This window comes from Phyllostomus hastatus, unplaced genomic scaffold (assembly GCF_019186645.2).
Source record: "Phyllostomus hastatus isolate PE091 unplaced genomic scaffold, TTU_PhHast_1.1 phas_scaffold_555, whole genome shotgun sequence".
Taxonomy (NCBI): domain Eukaryota; kingdom Metazoa; phylum Chordata; class Mammalia; order Chiroptera; family Phyllostomidae; genus Phyllostomus; species Phyllostomus hastatus.
In genome coordinates this window covers 5,693,592-5,711,487 of record NW_025334036.1, presented here as the reverse complement: position 1 = coordinate 5,711,487, position 17,896 = coordinate 5,693,592, and the positions used below count along the sequence as shown (strand labels likewise).

Here is a 17,896-nt window from a genome sequence, read left to right as displayed (position 1 = left end):
TTTTAAGGGATAGGAAATTGAACAATGACTTCAGGATAGATACTGATTTCTTTTCTAAGGAGGATTGAATGTCCATCTTTGTAACTGAAGCCGCAGTCCTCTTGTTTCCTGTGATGTAGATCGTGCCAGAAGGCTGGTCTGGAGAGAGGGCTGCTCTCCAGCAGGTGCCTGCAGTATTGCCACACTAAACATTTATTATGTGGGGGTGAGGGTCAGGGACAGCTCCTCAGCTAGGTAGCATCTGGGCTCTGATTAGGAAGGAGCTGCAGAGAGGTTTTATAAAATTATTCCTTCCTGAATTATAAACAATTTTGGAGTTAATGTTTAGGGGTGGGGGGAGGGAGAGAGAGTGTGTGTGGGGTTGGTGGGGGAGAGCAAGAAAGTATCATCTATGAGGCGGATGCAAGTAGCTGTGAGAGAAAGGACAAACGTGCCCTGGATGTGGTCCTCAGTCACGAGTACCAGCAGAGCCCAGCCTCTTGGAGGAGGGGATACGCTCCGTAGCTCCTTCACCTCCGCTGGCAAGGTGCTTATGTTAGGGTGGGCTGCAGGCACTTAGTCTCCTTGGATTTACAAACCGACTGTGCTTGTATGACAGCCTAGAACTCTTGGTTTGTACCTGATCCCTGTGTACTGCCTCCTGCCTGCCTTTCTGAACTCCAGCTCCTGTGTCTTCTTCGACTTTGGTTCTAACACCTGTTTGGTAGGTCTCAGTACCTGGTCTTTTTCAGCAGTACCCACATCTCAGGGTCCTTTTTGCACTCAGGGACTCGTGTTCCCTTGTCCTGCCAACCCCAGCCAACCAGAGTGGATATTGTACTCTGCTGCTTTCCTCTAATTTGATCCAAATCCTCAGGAATCATTCCTGACCCATTTGCCTCGGGCCCAAGTCCTAGTATAATCCCTGCCTTCTCCTTCATTTTCTAATAATCAACTCTCCTCCCCTTTAATTATGATCTTACCCCCTTCCCCTCTTCTCTGTCATGCTACAGGCCCAACAACATGTTCCCTGTGCCCCCCAGTTGTGTGGGACATGCAGCTACCTGCCTAGGTTCAGTCAGGCTGCTGCTCTGAGATGCCTGATCACAGCAGAGGTGACAGAGGGCTAGAGTCCCTGAAGGACCCTCTTGTACAGGCAAGCCAGGTGAAGAGTAAGGCAGCATGGTGACGTGTGCCTCTGAGGCCCCTAGTTGGAGAATCAGCTGTGCTAATAACTGTGTAAGCCCAGGCGATTTCTGAGTGGACTCCCTCGCTGTGCTCCTCATGTGTGAGGTTTTCCTGCTCACTTGTCTCTCTGAGCTGCTACACCTGCTGCAGTAATTTGTGAGAGGGTAGGGGTGGGGCATTTGGGGGGTTAAGTTAGTTTTGAATTTCTTGTTCATATCATGGAATTAATATCTTAGTCTGCAGTTAAACTGCCTTAAGCCTATTTTTATGGACGTCTTATACTTGGCCCTCACCTTCCTTTAGGTCTACTCAGGTATCACTTTCTCAACCAGGCCTTTCCTGTCCACCTTATAAATATATAACTCCCCCCTCTCTGTGTTCCCTATCCCTTTTTCATCTTTGTTTTTCTCCATGCACTTACCAACTTTTACCACATTACGTGTTTCATTTATCTTGTTTCTTATCGGCCTCTACTAAAGTATCACCTTCATGCGGGCACGGGTGTTTGCCTGTTTTGCTCACTGGTGTGTGCTAAGAAGGCTTGTTCCAGGAATCCCTATCTCGCGATGGAGCAACATTTCCACTGTGTCCAAATTCATCCTGAGTTCTCAGAAGCCACTCATCTAGAAAGGTCGTGCATGTGTGTGTGGGCACACAGATCCACATGCACTCATCTGTACACACACATGCACCCTCTTTCTTTTGAAAAATGCAAAAGGAGGCTCTGCCTTCGTTAATTGAATTCCTGGCTTGGGCAGGAGTCTGTGGCCTCTCTGCAGAGCGCCCTTTGGGGATTTCTGTGTGTCAGTTAGCTGTATCGATGGCCTCAGGTTTCCTGTCTGCTGAGGGCAGCGTCAGATCAGCCAAGAGCCTTCATGGGAAGTCTATACTTTCTTTGCCCATCCCAGTTGCTGGACAGATGTGCATTCTGTGTGTAGCTGCTGTTGCAGCCGCCAAGGAGAAGGGCATCTCTACAACCTCACCGCTCACGTGTGGGACCAGCTCTGCCGTTCCTGGTCATTGGGGCTGACTGCGGGGAGGAAAACGGCTTTGTGTCTTGTTCTGGTCTGCTGACTCTGGCTTTCATTTGAGTTTTCTATGTGTTTTGCTGTCCGTGTTTTGCGATATTTTAGATTTTACTAAGACCAGATGATTGCTTGACCTTCCAAAGGCAGCTGTTTATTGGTGTTAGTCTGTAACCTTTTGTTTGGAGGTGAGAACAACACATTTCTAAATTATCTCCTTTTTAAGAAAAAAACACTTCTTTGACTTCAGATACTGAGATTATTATTTCTTCTATTTTCTCACTGTTTTGCTTGTTTTCTTGTGAGAAGCTTCTAATGAATTGTGTGTGTGTTTAATTATGAAGAAATTGTAAAGGCTTTTAAAAGTAATCTTTTCTTGACTTACTGCCATTGAGAGGCCAAAGACATAATATGATTCCCCCCTTTTTAACAGTGTATTCAGAATGGTAACCTATTAGGGGATCATTAGGTGGAGACTTTGTTTTTCTACTTTATCTGCCTTTGAATTGTTTGAATGCTTTATAGCGAGCATGTTACTTTTAACATACATAGTAATTTTTAGTAAGAACATTTTGAAGACTGTTTGAAAACAATGTTCTTTCTTTTGAAAATAAGGTTATCTTTGTACTAATTAACACTAGACAAAGACAGCCAAGTTTTATTTTTAAAAAAATCAACATTCAGAGTACCCATGAATTGCCTGAAATGCAGCCTGAAATGGAAATACATCTTTAAAAGCAAAAGGTTGCCTTGGTATAAATGAAAATATCTCACTTTTTTTTTCCTTCATATAAAACAAATAAAACAAATCCAACTCCAAATCTCATTTTACCCATACAGTGATTTTCCTCTATAGATGAAGCTGAAATTTTTTTTTTTTAAAGACCAACATAGGACTGGTAAGTAATGTAAACAAACCTGAGTATTCTTGGAAGATAATGTAGAATAGAAAACGAGACAGGCTGTTTAGTGGATGCTACATACTGTTTCTGCGAAAGGCTTTGGGCAGACTTATCTCATAAAATGAAATCTTTTTTCAGGATGTCTATTAAATACTTTTAGAATTCACAGCAAGGGTTCTCCTGTTTGACAGGAAAACTACAAACACTCAGTGACCCAACGTTTGACTTAGTTCTTTTGTATTTTTCTTTTCTTTCTCATCTATCAAAGGGGAGATGCTATATAAAGTAGTTTTTCATTTAAAGAAGAAAAGAATGTATTTAATACGATCAGAAGTGCTTTGGGCCTAATTAAAAATCAGGGCTCCCTGCCCAGGTCTCAGCAAGGGGTCCCAGTGATACCTCAGCGTCTCTCCGTTTTTGTGACCCAAGCTCTGTTTCTGGCAAAAACGTACTCTTTATATGTAAGGCATAGATATACATCCCCAAATACATGGTATGTCTGCGGTATTAAAATTTTGTGGGACGGGGCAAATAGAGGAAATTGTCTAAAAAACTTTTTTGAGGGGATGACACTGAGTAAAAAGGTTGAGAAACACTGCCTTAGCATAGAGACTGGAACTTAGTAATCAGACTATTAGCATTAACTAGCCGAAATGTACATGGTGAGATTCCTGTACCTGCTCTCCCGCCTTGCTTAAATGCTCACGTACAAACAGAGACATTTCACTCACACAGCTATCTGCACATCTGTCCTTTGGCCGCCAGAAACCTGCAGTCGGTGCACACGTCTGCACCTATTCCTCTCTCCCGGTAGAGTCTGGGTCTGAAGACTGGAAAAGCAAAAGACAAAGAAAATTCTTACACCATACTTTGGTGGCAGACTGAAGTAGTGAAATGCAGTGTTTTTGCATTTTCTGCCACTAACTGCTAATGCAGCCTTTCTGTTGGAAGGTGGTCTGAGGGGGACAGGACTGGGCGGGCCCAGCGGGCTCTTGCTGGGAGAGCCGGTTGAACAAAGTCCCAATTGTTTCGTCCTCAAAAGAGAAGGCCAAGATAGGATGTGTGCCACTTTTAGCCTAATAGGAAATGAAGTAATTCTTGGGTCATGCTGCAGCAGTTTTGTTTATCTGTAGCAATATTTCGTTTCCATGGGAATGGGTGCTTCATAGAGTGATAAGGAGCCTGTGGAAAAGCTCTCTCAACCTCAGGAGCACACACCTCCTGACCTGCAAGCTTAAAAAAGATTTGGGTTAGATGCTTTGAAGAGGCCCATCAGCAGTTAATTTTTTGTTTCTCACCAAGGTGCCCCTTGTTGTGTTTCTGCTTATTCTGCATTCATCCCCCTTCCCTTAATTTTTTCAGTTCTGCAGTGCCAGAGGCAGCGTTCAGCTCAGAAGCATCGCTGGGCCGTGCTGCGGAAGCTCTTTGTAGAATATTAGGGATCTGTTTTCCTCCAGTGAGCTGAACAGAAGCATTTAATAGCTAATACTAGTAACAACTAAAAGTTCTAGATGCCTGTGTTATGCCAGGTGCTTTGTGTACTGGCATCTCTAATCTTTCTAACAGTCTGGACCGCTGCTGGGGGTGGTGTGCTTTCGTGCACAAGCCAACAGGCTTCTTGGTTGTGTGACTTTTCCAGGAAGACCCAGATGGTCTGCAGCTGAGGGTGAGATTCAGACCTAGTGTTTTCTGAGTCTTCAGCTACCTGCCAGCATGCTGTGGGACCCTGCACATCTACTCCATTCAATTAGGAACAGATCTCTCTCGCCCATAATTTACTTTGTTTGTTTTAAATCAGCTGGACCTGCTTGTGGGATAAATTCGGAAGGCAGTTTAAAAATTGGAATTACAGTTCAGGCCATGTTTCTTTAACAGTTTATCTCTCTTTTTGCCCCCTCTCTAAATTCCCTGGGCGTACCTCCTTCAGAAGAAGCTCAGCTGGTTTTTTTTTTCAGAACTTCCCTTTTTAAAAAAGACTTGTGATTTTTATTTTCCTTTGTTACCAGAAAATTGAGTGGGAAGGAAAACACCATGGAATTGGCTGAAAACCTTGCTGCTTATCTCTCCATTGCAGCTTCTGTTTTCACATAAAAAGAAGTTAAATGGTGGTGATTGTATTGAATTGGACATGGTTCCCCATCTCGTGTCTTTGCAGTGCAGATGTCAACACCGCTAATACCTTGCACTCTGCACAAAGGCAGTCATGCGGCTGATGGCCCGGCAAGTAGCCGTGTCTCTAGAGCTGATTTATGGCAGCAAGAGGCCTTAGGTGTGCACATGCAGTGGTTTTAGTTCTATTGCTGAGTCCATACCATGTAACCTTGTTTTTAAAGTGTTGATTTTTTTCCTCCTCTAGATGCTTAATCTGAAAGGTTGTAAGGATTCAAAAATAATCTTAATCATTTGAGCCTAATAGAAAGTGTTACCATGAGCGAGGAGCCCTGCCATCCTGTGTGGTTGATTTCCAGACTGCAGGGTGAGGTATTTTGGTCTTGATCAGTAGTAACTCTTCCAGTTGATTCTAAGTTTAATAGAGACTAATCCAAGAAACCCTCAGTTCTCCACTCCCCTTTTAATCCTCAGTTTTTCTTTTGAAAAAGAAGCCTATAATCATATCAAACAAATTCCAGATTTGCGGCCCAGTTCACTTAGGATGATTCATAGTTTCTCCTTTAGATTGTGAGTTCATGTCTGAAGGGGAACTGTTGGGCTGACCATCAGATAGCTTCTCCTACATATCTATTTCGTGGCCTTTCCTGACATTCGGCCTGTTCTAATACACAGTTTTGTTTTCACTTTACACAAAACGGAGCTGTCCATAGTTCACCCATTCACCCACCCACTTTCTAACAAGTTCTTCCGCTAAAGCAGGAGAAAGAGATATGTGTGTCTGCGTTGCTGAACACTTGGGCTTGTACACACATATGATGACCCTCATCTTCTTCAGTTTCTCTCCCCCTTGCATGTCCCCACCCCATGCTAGCCAAGCAAACAGCCGTTTCAATGATTCCAGGTAGATTTCTGTGCAGATACCTTGCTTCTGCACTTTTTAGTTTAGAGTTAGGTTGTATTGCTTCACCATGGCTTTTTGCTGTGTGTGTGTGTGTGTGTGTGTGTGTGTGATGACGTTGAAGAACTGGGATGTGGTATGGACCGTGTGTATATCCAGAAGGTGATGAATAGTGCAGTGAATGATATTCACTCGTAGTGGCATTGTGGCTCCCTTTCAGGTCCGAGGTTTCAGGGTTCTCACCTTTGCACCAGCTTGGGGAAGGAGACTAGTAAGAAAGAATCCGGACCATTTAGATGCGTAGGGGCAGCAGACGGTATCACTTTAGGTTAGTCTAGTATCTCTCGTAAAGCACCCAAGTTTCCATTTTGAAGACAGTTCAATTTGTATCCCAGATTATTCACATTATTACTATTAAATTGAGAAACCTGTGGTTTTTGCTTTTATTGACATTTACTCATATCTACCTCAAAAGACTGGCAGAAATTTATAAATTAGTTTAATCCTGAATAAATGGGAAACTGCTATAATTGTTGGTTAGATTCATAAGTGAGAACATTTTTACATTAATTCTTCTGACTGAAGTACATACTGCTACAACTATCTCCCTGTCTGTCTTCCTACCTACCTACCTGCCTACTCACCTGCTACTATCTATCTAGATAACTACTGATGTGATTTAACTGAAAATCACGTGAAGCTATTATGCATGTTCCTTTGGGAAAGATAGTTAAAGAATTTGGAGGACTCTTCTGAGTTACAGCTCTTCCCTTAGGAGACTATGAGACGACCCAGATTGAAAAGTGGTGGAGAGGTTGCCATGTACCTCGGGCCACATAGCTAACAAGGAAGAAAACAGATTTAGACTCGGGTCTTTCCTATCAGTAAACGTCTGGACATAGCCAAGTTAGTATCTTCCTGGAACTGTGTTGTGGGAATTATTTCATCCCTTGGGCTCACCTTCTGCTTCCATTTTTTTCTTTTTGAAACTTTCCTGTTCCTGGAATTCCTTCTTAACTTCTTCTCCCTTCTCATCTTCTGCCTGGTGAAACGCGCCGGCTTCTACAGCGGGACAGGCCATGGAGCCTGTAGAGGCTGCTCGCTCTGCTCGGGATGAAGAGCCGAGGCCCAGGGGGGCGGAGGTGACCTGAGGTCACATGGCTCATGAGCCTTTTAGCTGGGCTGGAGCATCGTGTTTTTATTCTGATCCTCTTGACTCGTCCACGCTCCCCGTGTTTCCTTTTGAGCTCTTCTTCTTCTGTAAATACTGGATGCAGAGGGGGCTGTGGAGCAAGGAAATGGGCACAAATTCTAATTCCACCTTTTAAGAGATTTATAACATTGGGCAGATGACTTAATATTTTTGTGCCTTGGTTTCCTCATCTAGCAAATGGGGAAGATAATAGCATCTACGGGGAAGGGTCGTTAATGAGGAGTAAATGAACTACTACTTGGAAAGCTCTGAGAATAGTGCTGGGCCCAGAGCAACTACTATGTGTTTGTTAGATTAGGTAAGATGGAGACCGCGCATCTCTGTTCGGAGGGTCGCAGTGACGTGCCCCTGGGAGCAGGAGGACCTTGGCGACATGTTCCCACTTTTGCCCACAGGCGAGACGCGCTGCTCCCATCCCACCAGCCGCGCTGTGTGTGTTTCTCACAGACCCCGTTCCACTTGCGTGTGCTCTGCAGTTTCTGCGGCTTGTTTGATTCCCCTTACAGACTGTCAGCCTCTGAGGGCTGAAACTCTTCCTGTCTCCATCTTCACCTTCCAACCTTGGAAGGGTCAGCGCCCCAACCTTGGCGGGTGTCTAGCTGTGATAGAACAGTTGAAAAGAAACACTTCCTTTCTGCTGGAAACATACCCAAGCCCCACGGCTACCTGGATCAGTTGCCGTGTTTCTGCTGACATGGTTGTCTTAGGTGATTTGACTGGCTGCCTTTCAAGGAAGATTAAGAGTTTTTTCTAATTTTACTGCATATATTATATAAATTCATACTATAAATATTTTCACATATAATATTTATATATTCATTCATTCTTTCTTTCTTTCTTTATCTGAGGGGAAGGGAAGGAGAGAGGGAGAGAAACACTGATGCGAGAGACATTGATGTGAGAGACATTGATGTGAGAGAGAAACATCAGTAGATTGCCTCTCATATGCACCCTGACCTGGGACCTTAAGACACTCTCTGACTGGGGACTGAAGCCACAACCCAGGCATGTGCCCTGACTGGGAATGGAATGGATGACCTTTTCAGGATGCTGTCCCGTCAACTGAGCCACACTGGTTAGGGCTTAATTCAAAATATGTATTGAGTTGAAATGCATACATGGGTGTACACACACACACACACACACACACACACACACACACACGGTGCTTCAGTTTCTTACAGCCTTCATGGAAGTAATTCAGCTTGGAAGGCAGTGGGAGTGTCTGGTAGAGTTGCGTGTTTGCACGGAGACTGATCTCGGTGGTTCATGAACCTGTTATTCTTTGTTATTTTTGCCTGATAGTCATACTGGCTTCTCATTCCAAGTATTGGGCTCCTTTCAGGCAGGAACAAAGCTCTCCCTTCCTCTTTTGTTTATAAGCAATGTGGCACAAAACTCTTCTACTGTAATATAACAGGCCCTGTCGTTTGGCCTCTGACTTGAATAATGGACTCTGCTTCTTAACCTTCGTAACCGTGAAGCCTCAGTTCTCTCGTCCATTATGTGAGGAGAATACCTATCTTCTGAATTTACTGTGTAGAGAAAATGCCTGGTATGCCTAGGTACTGGTTAGTAAATACTTGTTACCACTCTAAAATGACACAGCAGTGAGAGGTTCTTTTTGTTACAGGGTAAAGGGCTTGTGGAGGCCACTGGGAGAAAAGCACGTGGAAAATCAATGTACTTCTTATTCTCATTGGAAACATGGAAGAAAAAAAATTACCGTTTTCTCTTATAAAGACAGCAGAAAGCTTAGTTTGTTCTGCCCAAGTCTGAAATCTCTGTTGGCCTTTGCCCGTGGTACGGGAAGTCGGTGTCACAGGCCACGGAGAGCGTTCCTGGGGCCTCGCTCTGCCGTGGACTGGCAGCCCCTGTGTGTGGGTGGATTCAGCGGAGCCGTGGTGCACAGGTGCCTGCGGTTCATCAGGCAAGGCAGCAAAAACATGGGCTCTATTTTCTTTATTTTCTTCTCATCAGAAAGATATGGAAGAAGAATGATGATGTTAGCATTGTTCTAGTTGAAGTCAGTGTCTGAAAGTTGAGGGAAAACTGTTTCAGCAGATATGTTCTGCATATTGGAAATACTTAATTTTGTAAGGATAAAAATCCACACGAAAGTCTGATTCCCCAGCAAGGCCTCACGCACAGAAACAGTTTTGTGAAAGCTTTCTGGTTTTACGCAGGTGGAGCTCTTCGGGCTGGCGTGCAGGTCTCTGCCTCCTGCCGCAGTTCGTGAGGTCTCTGCCCGTCTGTGCCATGGATGCCACCGTTGCTGGTGTGTCTGCTGCACCTCAGCTGGGCTTCTGGCCATGGCATTCTGTCATCCCTCTGTGAACCAGGGATTCCATTGACGTCCCCATTACCTTGTGGGAAAGAAACTGTACCTGAGAGCAGAACTTGTTTTCTTGGCCATGGCTTGCTAGTAATAGTGGAATGAAATCTTGCAGTTTTGTACTTTTCAAGGTGCTTTATTTGATTGATTGTGTTGTGATTATAAAGCAAGTACTGAGGAGCCTCTTGTGTAACCTGTATGAGCGGCCTTTAACCTTGTTGTGTTTTCTGATCTAAAATTCAGTTAATGGGTATTAGACTTCCTACTGTATACAAACCTTGCAAGATCCTTGAGCTTCCATTCTTTCAGTTTGCTCAAATTGAACAGCCATAGTTCAGTATACATTGCGATATTCAGAGACCATTCAATGCCAAACGCTATGCTATGCGCACAGTGACAACTGAGATACAAAGTTGTCTGCTCTTTGGTAAGGGAGCTACTTCGTATTTGCGAACCATAGAGCTGCAAGTGGAATTTTAAGCAGTTTGGAAGATTGCTGTCAGAGCTAAGAGAAAGGAGGGGCTTCTTTTAGGACGGGGAACTTGTGGGGCCTACAAGAAGAGCAGAGAGGACCCACAGTGGCCCTTTTCCTCGGACTCTAATCTGTCTTCTTTGCCCTGTGTGTCTCCTCTAGGTCACGACTGCTGTGAGACCGTAAGGGTGCAGCTGTGTGCTTCCAAAGAGGGCCTTCCCGTGTTCGTGGTGGCCGAAGAAGACTTTGAGTTCGTGCAGGATGAGGCTTATGATGCAGCCCAGTTCCTGGCAGCCAGTGCTGGGAATCAGCAGGCACTGAACTTCACCCGCTTTCTTGATCGGTCAGGGCCCCCATCTACAGATGTGAATTCCCTTGACGAGAAGGTGGCCCTGGCATTCCGGCACCTGAAACTGCCGGCAGAGTGGAATGTCCTGGGAACAGACCCAACTTTGCATGGTAAGAACTTAAACGGCCCACAGACATATGTTGAGTGTGCAATACTTAAGTTTTTTATGGGGCTGCTTTTATATAGTCATTGCCATGAAGTGTTCCCCAGTGGCTGAATAAATCTCTCAGTTACTGTAGCCAAGTGGCCTTGATGGCATTGCTTCTGGGTTCTTCAGCTGAGCTGTTAAACCTGCTCCTGCAGGGCAGTGACCCAAGGGAGAGCTGCTGTAGCCGGGCCCCTCTCCCTCACTGCAGGGAGCGGCAGAGCGCCTTTCTATGGGTCCGGTTTCAGGCTGATCTCTCGAGTGTGGAAAGGGGCCCATCCTTCATCAGGAGAGCAGGAGGATAACTCTTTGTACCTTTTTTGGTACAAAGAGAGGTATTCTGAAGTTCTCTACGGAGTCCGTGGAGCTGGAGGAGAGGAACGTGGGGAGTGAGGGGCCTGGAGCAGGAGGGCAGGCTGAGCTCTGGGACAGCCGGCACTTCTGTTTGTTCTTTTTTCATTGTTTGTATGTGTGTTTGTGGGTTTTTTTTTTGTTTCTCTGTTTCTTTAAAAATTATTATTATTATTAACTATTATTTTTAACTAACACTTTTCAAACCAGGCTATTTTCACTCTTGCTTATTTACCTCTCTCCATGAGAGGTCACTGAAGGAAGGCCTCCACTTTTTAAAAACACTGATGTAATAGGATCTATTTATGTCCCTCTGAGTCAGAAAGGGGCTTTCCCACATAATTTTTCTTGTGGCAGAGGACATCTACTAGATATTATGAGTTTTTATATATATACATATACATATATTTAAATGAAACAGTTTATACCTGGAGTCCATAAATAACATCCTCTTTCCCTCCTGAGTTCAAATGCAGTTGGAAGATTTAGGAGTTAGAGATGAAAATGTTTTTTCCATTGCTGTTGAAAGCTACATTGGAAGACTGACATTAGGCCTCCTACACGACGATTTGCTGTCTTTTCTAAAGAGCTGGACGATCACAGGACTTCCTTCCCATGTCCACCCAGCTCTGGTCACTGTGTATTTAGGGAGAGCAGACCAGAAGGCACCATCTCTGCGGGTAGCAGGTCCGGAGGAGAAGTGCCCAGAGGGCACGCTCAGTGTCTGCTCCCACAGACCCATCGAGTGAACATGATCTTCCTCCCGTGGAAGATTGGTGAAGGGGTATTTCCCACCTTTGCTTCTCTTATATCCACTGAATTTAACAGTACCAAAGCAGTCTCCTGCCCAGGTGACTACAAAAGAAAGTGCAGATGCTAAAATCAGGGAAGAAAGCATTTGTCCTTTTCTTTTTTTCTTGCTGTTGCAGTGTCTAAAACCCCTCTGCATTGCTAAGACCTAGAGATCACAATGTTTGCCATTGTATTGGGCATGAGCACCTTTCCAGAAACCTAAGGATGGGGCTCACTACCTCTGCCCTACTGTTTCTGTATTCGTGCAGGAATGGTTGTTCTGATTGCCATTTGTGAAGCGGTCAAGATGGATTGCATTAGTTATTTGTGGAGCTTTTATGGGTTTTGTTTTTGTTTTTGTTTGTTGAAAGAACGCACAGGAGTTGGATGGTTTGTTTATGTTGCCGTGGTTAACAAGAAACACAGTTCACCCTTGAACAACATGGCTTTGAACTGCACAGATCCACTTACACACATTATCTTCGGTCCACGGCTGGGAGGCCACGTACACAGAAGGCTGGCCATGCGGGCAGTTGGTGCCCCCATCCCCCTGTTGTTCATAGGTCAGCTGTGTTAGAAAAAGCACAGGTCTGGAACTTTTGGCACATCACTTCCCCTCTCTGGCCTTAGCTTCCTTGTGTTTAATAGGGAACTGGCCAGCTTTAATATTTTTGTGGACTTTCCATGTGCCTCTTAAGTTTCTGTTGTATAAAATTGCCCAAGTGGTGATAGCACAGGCCAAATCAAATTTGGACACTTAGGGAAATGCATTAAAACCACAGTGAGGTACCATTACACACCTACAAGGAAAGCTAAGATTAAAAATACCAAGTGCTGGCAAGGATGCAGACCATCTCACATATTGCTGCGGGGGCTGCGGAAGGATACCGCCACTCTAGAAGGCAATTGGCAGTTTCTTATCAAGTTAAATGTACGTTTAGTATGTGACCCAGGAATCCTACTTTTGCATATTAATCCTAGGTTCTTATATTAACTGAAACAAATCTTTGCACTTATGTGCCTATGGCAGCACTATTTATAGTCACCAAAACCTGGAACTAAGCCAGATCTCTCTCACTGGGTGGATGTATAAACAAGCTGTGGTTCATCCACACAGTTGAATAATACCCAGCATTAAAAATTATTGACGTGTGCAATAGTTTTCTATTTCTAAAAACTTGGATGCATTTGAAATGCACTGTGCTAAGTAAAAGAAGTCAGTTTCCAAAGGGTATTTAGTATATGATTTCACTTACGAGATAGTCTGTCAAGGGCAAAATTACAGGCACAGAAACTAGATCAGTAGCTTCTAAGACTGGGAGCGGAGGAAGGGCTGACAGGAGAGGGGTATCATGGGGGAATTCTCTGGGTGTTGGAATGGTTTTGCATTTTGGTGGTGGTGGTTATAAGAACCTATGTATGTGTTCCAAATCATAGGATTGTACACCCCACAAAAGTGAATTTTGTACATAAGTTTAAAATAATTAAAAGAACAAAAGGAAAATGAACAAGTTAGATATATACTTTGCAAGGTGAAATGCATGGAAAGCTCTTGATTATACTTGCCTTTGAGTCAACCACTGGGATGAGGAATCTGATTTCAAGGGCTAATTTCACATTCTGCAGTTTTTTACTGCATTTGTGGATTAGAATCTATAAACAGTGAGTATTTAAGGGCTGAGAAGCTTCAGGTAAGAGGCGCTTGCTTGTTCTTGAGGGGCGAAAGTAGAGGAATGTTGTGCTCACATTGCATTGTACATCAAATACTTTAAAAGGTACTTAAAGGAGAAAGGTATAAAGTAAGCTGTTGCCTGGGATAATACTGCGGGTAAATAGGACACCTTGTTTCATAACAGGGACTACTTGCTGTTGAAAGTGAGGATGTTTACAGGTGTTCCAGCCTAATGCTTGTACAAAGGAATCACGTAAGATGTATGTTTAATCCTCACACTAATTGTTTGGATGCAGAGCATTTTAATTTTTTTTCTCTCTCAGGTCAGTGGCTCCTTTGAAAATAGCTCATGTTTCTCCTATGGAGAAAATACATACAGGCCTGCAAAAGTGTACACATAATTTCAGGGATTCATGGCCTCCTTGAGCTGTAGCAGTGAACATGACCTTAACTCCTGGTTTGGATTTGATATTGTGAAATGGAAAGAACATAGGCAGTGCAGTCAGTTTCTTTATATCTGGCTTCAGTGCAAGAGTTTGTGCAAAATGCTCTCCTCTCTGATTCTCAATTTCTTCATGTATGAAATGGAGGAAAATATATTTGGATAGTGTGTGCCAGTTAGCAGAGCTATTCCTCCTGAATATACCAGGACCAATACACAGTAACCTTGTAGAGACAGAGCTCTGAGGTCTGATGAGGGAAAGTAACGAATCTTGTAAAAGGATGAAACAGGACAGCGGAAAAAGGAAGGGCACTTGGACTTGACGCATAACGAGACTGTATTTCTTTTGCTTTCACTTAACCTCTCAAGTCAAGTCTCGCTTTAAAATGAGCGAGGGGGAGTTTGTCCATGTGAGTTCTCACAGGGGTTCTCTCATCTTCAGCTCCGTGAAGCAGCCTGTACACCGGACTTTTTGCCTTGGTTCTGCCTTACCTCCAGGAAGGATATGTCTGGGTGGAGGGTTGATGGTGGGTAACGACGTCTTCCCTCTCAGTTACCCAGTCTCACTTAGTTGTTTTAGCGTTTTAGTGCCTTGGTGGTTAGTGGAAATGATGAATTAATATTTTTTCCCCCCTGAAAGAACCTGGTACAGTGGCCATCAGCATACCTCTCAGGTAACAGGTTGGGCCCATTGAAGACTCGCTCTGAAGAAAATAAGGAGGAGAAATAGTCTGGGGGAAGTCGCGTTCTTACTTAGTCATGGCATTGTGTGGCTAAGTGGAAAAAAAAAAAGATCTGATCCTCTTTGGAGGTGGGATTTCTCCTCACTAAGAAATTTGGGTGGAGAGAAGGATGAGACAGGTTTAAGAATGCTAAAGACAGCCTGTGTGTCTCAGCTCTGTGGGTCTGATGTTGGTTAACTGAGCCTCAAATGTAAGAATTTGCCCTTTTAGTTTCCATGCCGCTTCCGAATTGTTCCATAGCTTCTCATGGGGATTTTTTCTTAGCTACACTCACTAGTGTTTGTGTATTTTTTCAGCTATTGTAGCTGATAAAAAAATAGGAAAATAAAATATAAAAAGACTACTAAGGGATTTTTTTCCTTCACAGAGGAATACTATCTTGACTCTAAGACAAGCAGTTTCTAGTAATAGCAGGACTTTAGCTCCACAAGCTTTTGTTGCCTGTCAAACCTTGATTCTGTCCCAAGATCACATGTGTCATTTTTCCAAAGCCTCTTGTTCTCTGTCCCATGGGGTGTGAGAGTTCCCGAGTCATGTGGGACCTCAGGTGTACCTGAGCGGTGGTCCAGAGGAGTAGGAAGGACGGTGATTTTGGAATCTTAGAGATTCAAAAATTGCTATGAGCAGGGCCTTTAGGCGGATTGATGGGGTAAGAAAAGCACACATGGTCTTTGATTACTGTATTGTTCACAGAACTTCGAGCGTTTTGCTTAGTCAGAAAGTCTCACAGTTTGAAGAAGCAGCAGCCATCCAGCATCTCATCGGGGCTGAATGCCCACTGGTCACATAGCTTTCTCTGTAGATCTGGGCAAATGTGCATGGGAGGTGCGTCCAGCCTCTAAGCAGATAGCGAGTGGGCCTCAAGACATATATATCCTACTGCCTTCTCTGTGAGTAGGAGCTGGGGCCACCTAGGGATATTCCCAGTCGAGCATGGTTAAACAGCAAAACCAACCAGCCAGCATATGGCCTGTGAAATAACATTACAGCATAAAGGAAATGGAAAAGTATGGTGAGTATTCAGATGGAAGGCTCTCTGAGTATAATTGTCTTTAAGAAACCAAAGGGAAATGTAGAAGAGATTTCCCATTTATCCTTTTCAAAAAAATGGAAGAAGGCTGACCTGTAATGAAATTAGAGAAGGAAGCAGCATGGAGAAAATAGGTTTAATGAGCATGTCAGTCAGGCTTTACCCAGAGAATCAGAACCAGGAGGAGGAATAAATGTGTATTAAGATTTATCACACGGAGTGGCTGTGGCTTGCACGATTGTGGGCGCTGGCTAAACAAGCCCCAGATTTGTAGGGCAAGAATAGAAGGTCATGGGCAATCTTGACCTCCCACCAGCGTGATCCAGAGCTGCCGTCCTACGAGAAGGAAGGAGAGACCCTGAGCCGGACATACTGCTCCAGCACAGACACAGGCTGTCCTCCACTGGCCGACTTCTCTCTCCAGGGGAAACGACGGCCCTGCCTTTAAAGCCTCCAGTGGATTCAGGCCCACCCAGATTATCCGGGTTAATCTTCCTTATTAAATCAGCTGATTAGGGGCTTTAATGACATCTGCAGGAGAGCCATCACAATGAGGGCAAAGAGGGGAAGGGAGTTGGCTGAAGTGACGCGAGGACATCCAGAACCCAGGGCGTAATCGGATTCAAACAGGGACAGAGGACCCAGTTGACATCACAGGAAATGCAGTTAGGGGTCTGAAAAACACAGCTGAATAACTCTTAGGATAGAAGATAAATACTAAATGCTCATCGGATGAAAAAAAAATGTAGATACAGGGAGGAGAGAACAAAGATTGATCCAAATTGTGGGCCCTCTGGAGTTTAAACTGATTCAAAGGAACAGAAACAATGATAGAAGCTACAGTGGATAAAATGTTTATTACTGGAGGAAAACACATGACAGGATGCATTTTACACCACAACATTATCCTGGTTTTTACAAATAGAGGCAGGGTGCAGCAATGGAAAGGGTGTGGTTTTTAGGCTCAAGACAGATCTTCATCTGCAGAATGAGGTGAGATCTTGTCATAAGGCTGTTGTGAGAACAGAAAAGCCAGTACAACCCCTTAGCCCAGCATAAGGGTACTTAGCAGGCCCTCCCCATGTGTTACTTTGCCTGTAGTCTTTGACTGCAGAACGGGGGTGACCTAAGAGCAGACATGGTGCCTGCTGTTAAGGAATGTGGACTGAGATTTGGGGAGGATACAGGTACTGGAATTGGGGTGCCAGCTTTGGGCAGGTAGGTGTATGGTGGTTGGAACTCTGCTCTAAGTGCTGAGCTGAGTCAGAGCAACTGAGGGATCAGAAAGGGTGGGGATGGAGAGAAAACTGCTTTAAGGAGGTGTCACCTAGTAAGGCTGGAATTAACCTGTAAGAAATCACATAGTTCCTGGTTGGTGTGACATTAGCTTTTTTGTATTTGACAAGGATGTCAGAGTGCTTGTGAACATCTTTAGGTATGAGTCAGGTGGTGGTATTTGATCTTTTCTGAGGGGTCTTTCTGTCCTTTCACCTGCCTGGCCACCTGCTGCGAGGTGTTGACTATTAAAATCTGTGCCTCCTCATGCAGTGGTTTCTTCTGGTTGTTGATTTCTTTCCAGCCCTGTCTCTCTGCTGAGCCCTGTAAATCCTGAATTAGTCAGTGTGAATAGTGCTGCAGGGAAAATAAAATAGGAACGGTAGCTTTTGCTTCCAAGAAAATTTACCTTGACAATAAGGAGACTAAACCAACCCACACGTGACATTAGAAAACAATGTAGTTCAGTGTAAATCACAGATTCAGAGGTGCCTTCATTCTCATTGTGCTGTTCATATGGAGAAGCAGCGAGGACTTCAGTGCAAGGGGACACGGTGGGTTCCAAGAGATCTCAGACTGCTCAGTGAAGAAGTTGAGGCCCAGGGAGGCTGTGGAGAAAGGGAGATGTTAGCAAAGCCGACTCTCATGGCTCCAGGACACCATTCCGTTGCAGTCCCTGAGTGGTCCACCCAGAGCTGGGAGATGCAGCCTGTGGGGCTGCACACTGCAGCCCTGCAGTGGCGTCAGCTCCTGACATCCCAGGCGGCACGCAGGAGGGCACCTGAGGAAGGGGGCCAGTGTTGCTAGAATGTAACCTGAGGTCCGGAAGGACAGAAGAGAGAGCAGGGAAAGGGAAGTACTTGGCATTTAATGAACATCTACTACAGCCAGTTGTCATGCTGGCATCTCACCTACCTCCACCCATTTGTTACCGCAGCCCTGGGAGGAGGTGCTGGCATCCCACTCTGGGGAT

The 17,896-nt window shown here is 44.6% G+C and overlaps 1 protein-coding gene across 11 annotated transcripts in view; it reads left to right on the top strand.

The window, feature by feature from the left end:
- AKAP13 (A-kinase anchoring protein 13) overlaps nucleotides 1-17,896 on the top strand; it is a 226,593-nt gene that overhangs the window by 82,072 nt on the left and 126,625 nt on the right. For all 11 annotated transcript variants that reach the window (XM_045824926.1, XM_045824935.1, XM_045824932.1 and 8 more), the window contains exon 4: nucleotides 10,287-10,583. In XM_045824926.1, the coding sequence (XP_045680882.1) occupies nucleotides 10,287-10,583 (297 nt within the window). The remainder of the gene's footprint in view (nucleotides 1-10,286; nucleotides 10,584-17,896) is intronic.